This window comes from Cebus imitator, unplaced genomic scaffold, assembly GCF_001604975.1.
Source record: "Cebus imitator isolate Cc_AM_T3 unplaced genomic scaffold, Cebus_imitator-1.0 Scaffold15, whole genome shotgun sequence".
In the NCBI taxonomy this organism is placed as follows: domain Eukaryota; kingdom Metazoa; phylum Chordata; class Mammalia; order Primates; family Cebidae; genus Cebus; species Cebus imitator.
Genome location: NW_016107330.1, coordinates 7,372,918 through 7,375,748, shown reverse-complemented (window position 1 = coordinate 7,375,748; position 2,831 = coordinate 7,372,918). Strand labels below are relative to the sequence as shown.

Below are 2,831 nucleotides of genomic sequence, written 5' to 3'. Positions count from 1 at the left end.
CCCTGCACCTGTCAGTCTGTGTAGCACCCCCCTTTCCTTGGTGGCCCAGGCCAGAACTGGGGTCCTAATCCTTGCCCCTCCCCTCTCCCTCAACCCACACATCCTGTCAGTCACCAGGTGCCACTAAACTCCCAGCCCATAAGCAGTGGCCGGATCGATCCCCGCTCCTCCAGCCCTAGCCACAGCAGCCTCCTGTCCAGGGGCAGCGGGGGCAGCCAGAGCGACCCATTTCACAGCACACCCGATCACGGCTCGCTGAGGCAGCCACTCCAAGGTCCCATCTCCCACCCTCCAATGCCTTGGCTTGGCGTCCTGGTCCCGTCAGCTGCCGGGTTCCCCACCCCCACTGCTTCCCATTTTCCCTATGGTGAGGTCCATCTGACTGGTGGGGGGTGGGGGTATCGGGCTGTACCCGGCCTTGTACAGGCGGCTCCCTCTCCTCGCCTTTAGTTTGCAAACGCCTCCTTTAAGAAGGCTCGGGCATCCTCTTCTCTGGAAAGGCTTCCAGGACCCTAGGCTGGATTAGGGCACTCTCTTTGTGCTCCCATATTGGCATTTTCTGCCCCACTTGGCTGGGGCGTCAGGAGGGGAGTCAGGGCCCTGCGTCCTGGTGCCCAACACCTGTGCGCGCACCTTAGGTTTGTTGAATGAATGAATGAGGAAACCAACCAGGGAAAGCACCAAGCTGGCTTTGATGACTTCACCGCGACCGCCGTGGGGCGGGACGAGTTGGGGGCGGGACCACACTTGACGAACAGGCCCACAGCCCACTGCGAGAGGACTGAGGCGGGCCGCCACGCCCACGCCCCACCCACCGGCTCTTGGATAAGGCAGCGCGCGGGGCTGTGGGGCGCAGGCTGCTGGAGAAGGCGCACCTGCTGCAGGTGCTCCCGGAGGCCCCAACCAGCGAGCGCGGGCACTGCGGCGGGGAGGATGCTGCGCGAGCGGACCGTGCGGCTGCAGTACGGGAGCCGCGTGGAGGCGGTGTACGTGCTGGGCACCTACCTTTGGACCGATGTCTACAGGTGAGCTGGCCCACGGTGGCGCCCGGGCCGAGATCTCGCGCCCAGAAATCCTGAGACGCGCAGACTCGGGGACGTGGACAGCCTTTCTCCAGCCCGAGTCGTCCCTCATCCCGAGGCCCCCGAGCCCAGAAAGCCTAAGAACCTCATCCAGAAACCTGACAACCCCCGAACCTCGTGTCCACCTTCCTGAAACCCTGAGACTCTCCCAGACCCCCTAACACAGCCTCAGCCCCACCTCCCTTACGACCCCTTTCGCAGACCCTCCCCTTCACCCGTGACGCCCCGTCTGGGCCTCTCCAGTTCTCCTCCCGGGGACCTCCCACCCCTTCATCTTACCCGCCGCCTTCTCCCCTTTCACTTCCCCTCAGCACGTCCCTTCCCCTCCACCCACCTCAGCCCAGCCCCTCTCTTGCTTCCCACTCCCAGCTCAGCGGAGCTCCCGCAGAGACTGGGGTAGGGCCCAAAGGGAGCTGCCCTGAGGCGGAATCTGGGCCTGGAGGTTGCTCAGGCTCCGATTTCGCCCTGTGGGGGCTGCTGGTGGTTGCTTGTCCCCAGGCACTGGCCCTGAGCTCCGTGTCCCCAGATGCCTTTCCCTTACTTGATTCTGAGACCACATAAGGACCATATTCCACCGAGCTGACGACGGGGACTTGGGGTGTACAGTGGTATACTTTGTTGGAAGAGGGACCCTGATTTAGAATTCTGCTCCCTCCCCTTCTCTCTGTCCAAGAACTTGGTTGAGTGCGGGATTTCTGAGACAGCTGGAAGTAGGGTAGGGCCCTACCACTCCCCCCAAATCCCAGCAGGCAGCTAAGTCCAGTGATCTGTCTCCCTGAGTACATGGGATGGGCCTTGGAAAGGTGTTACTGGTGTGAATGAAGGGGTGGGGCCATGCTGGGGTTTCATCCGCACCCTCCATTCCAAGCATTTAAAACGCCCCCCATTGCTAGGGTTTGAGGGGTCAGTGCTGGGGACCGAGGGCAGGCAGGACTCTGAGGTGGGACCCTGTGCTGACACCAGACGGGCCCCCCTAACCTCTCTCTGCCTTACACTGAACTCACACGGAGGCACCATCGTGGTTTATTGCTCCCAAATCATCCTGACACCTGGAGCACCTGCCTCTCCCAGGCCCCCACCAACCCGTCATGTGTCTCCCCACACAGCCCTGGCAGCCCTCCCACCTGCCCAGCCAGTCTCCTGCCACCTCTTCAGAGGCACTGGCCACGCTGATACCACCAAGACCAGGATCAGGGACTCACTCCAGGCCTCTGCCCCTGGCCTCAACCTCTGCCTCCCCCATGTAACCTTAGAGGTGGACTGGGTGGTCTCTGAGGACAAGAAGACAGCAGTGGGGGATGGTCCAGGCTGGAAGAGCTCCCCTGCCTTCCCCACCCCCAGCACTGCACTGGGCGCCGATAGGGAGTGGGCATGGAGCCAGGCTGCGCAGGTCTTTAAGCCTCAGCTGTCACCATACCCACCTGATTATTTGCTGGGGCATGGTTGGTGCAGCCTGAAAGGCTGGCAGGATGCCCCCAGTCAGGGGTGGGGAGCAAAGGAGGGGTCCTGCTCAGGCCCCTGCCCTCACTCTATTCAGGCAGAGAGAGGCCCGGCAGGGGTGGGGGCAGAGTGGGGCAGATGTGGACTCAGCCTCCCTCCACAGGGGGCAGCAGTGTGACTATTCCCCTTGTTCTTTCTCAGCAACTGTAAAGACCCTCACCCCCACTCCCCACCAGCACTTAAGATTCTCCACCACCATTGAGGGGGCAGTGCGCTCCAGACCAGTACTGTCCAAAAAAGTCCAACTTG

General features: G+C 62.2%; 1 protein-coding gene across 1 annotated transcript in view; it reads left to right on the top strand.

Moving 5' to 3' along the window:
* The first annotated feature begins 837 nt into the window (after window positions 1–837).
* PADI2 (peptidyl arginine deiminase 2) overlaps window positions 838–2,831 on the top strand; it is a 55,012-nt gene continuing 53,018 nt past the window's right edge. The window contains exon 1 of the mRNA XM_017505563.2: window positions 838–1,025. Within this exon, the coding sequence (XP_017361052.1) occupies window positions 934–1,025 (92 nt within the window). The 5' untranslated portion in view covers window positions 838–933. The remainder of the gene's footprint in view (window positions 1,026–2,831) is intronic.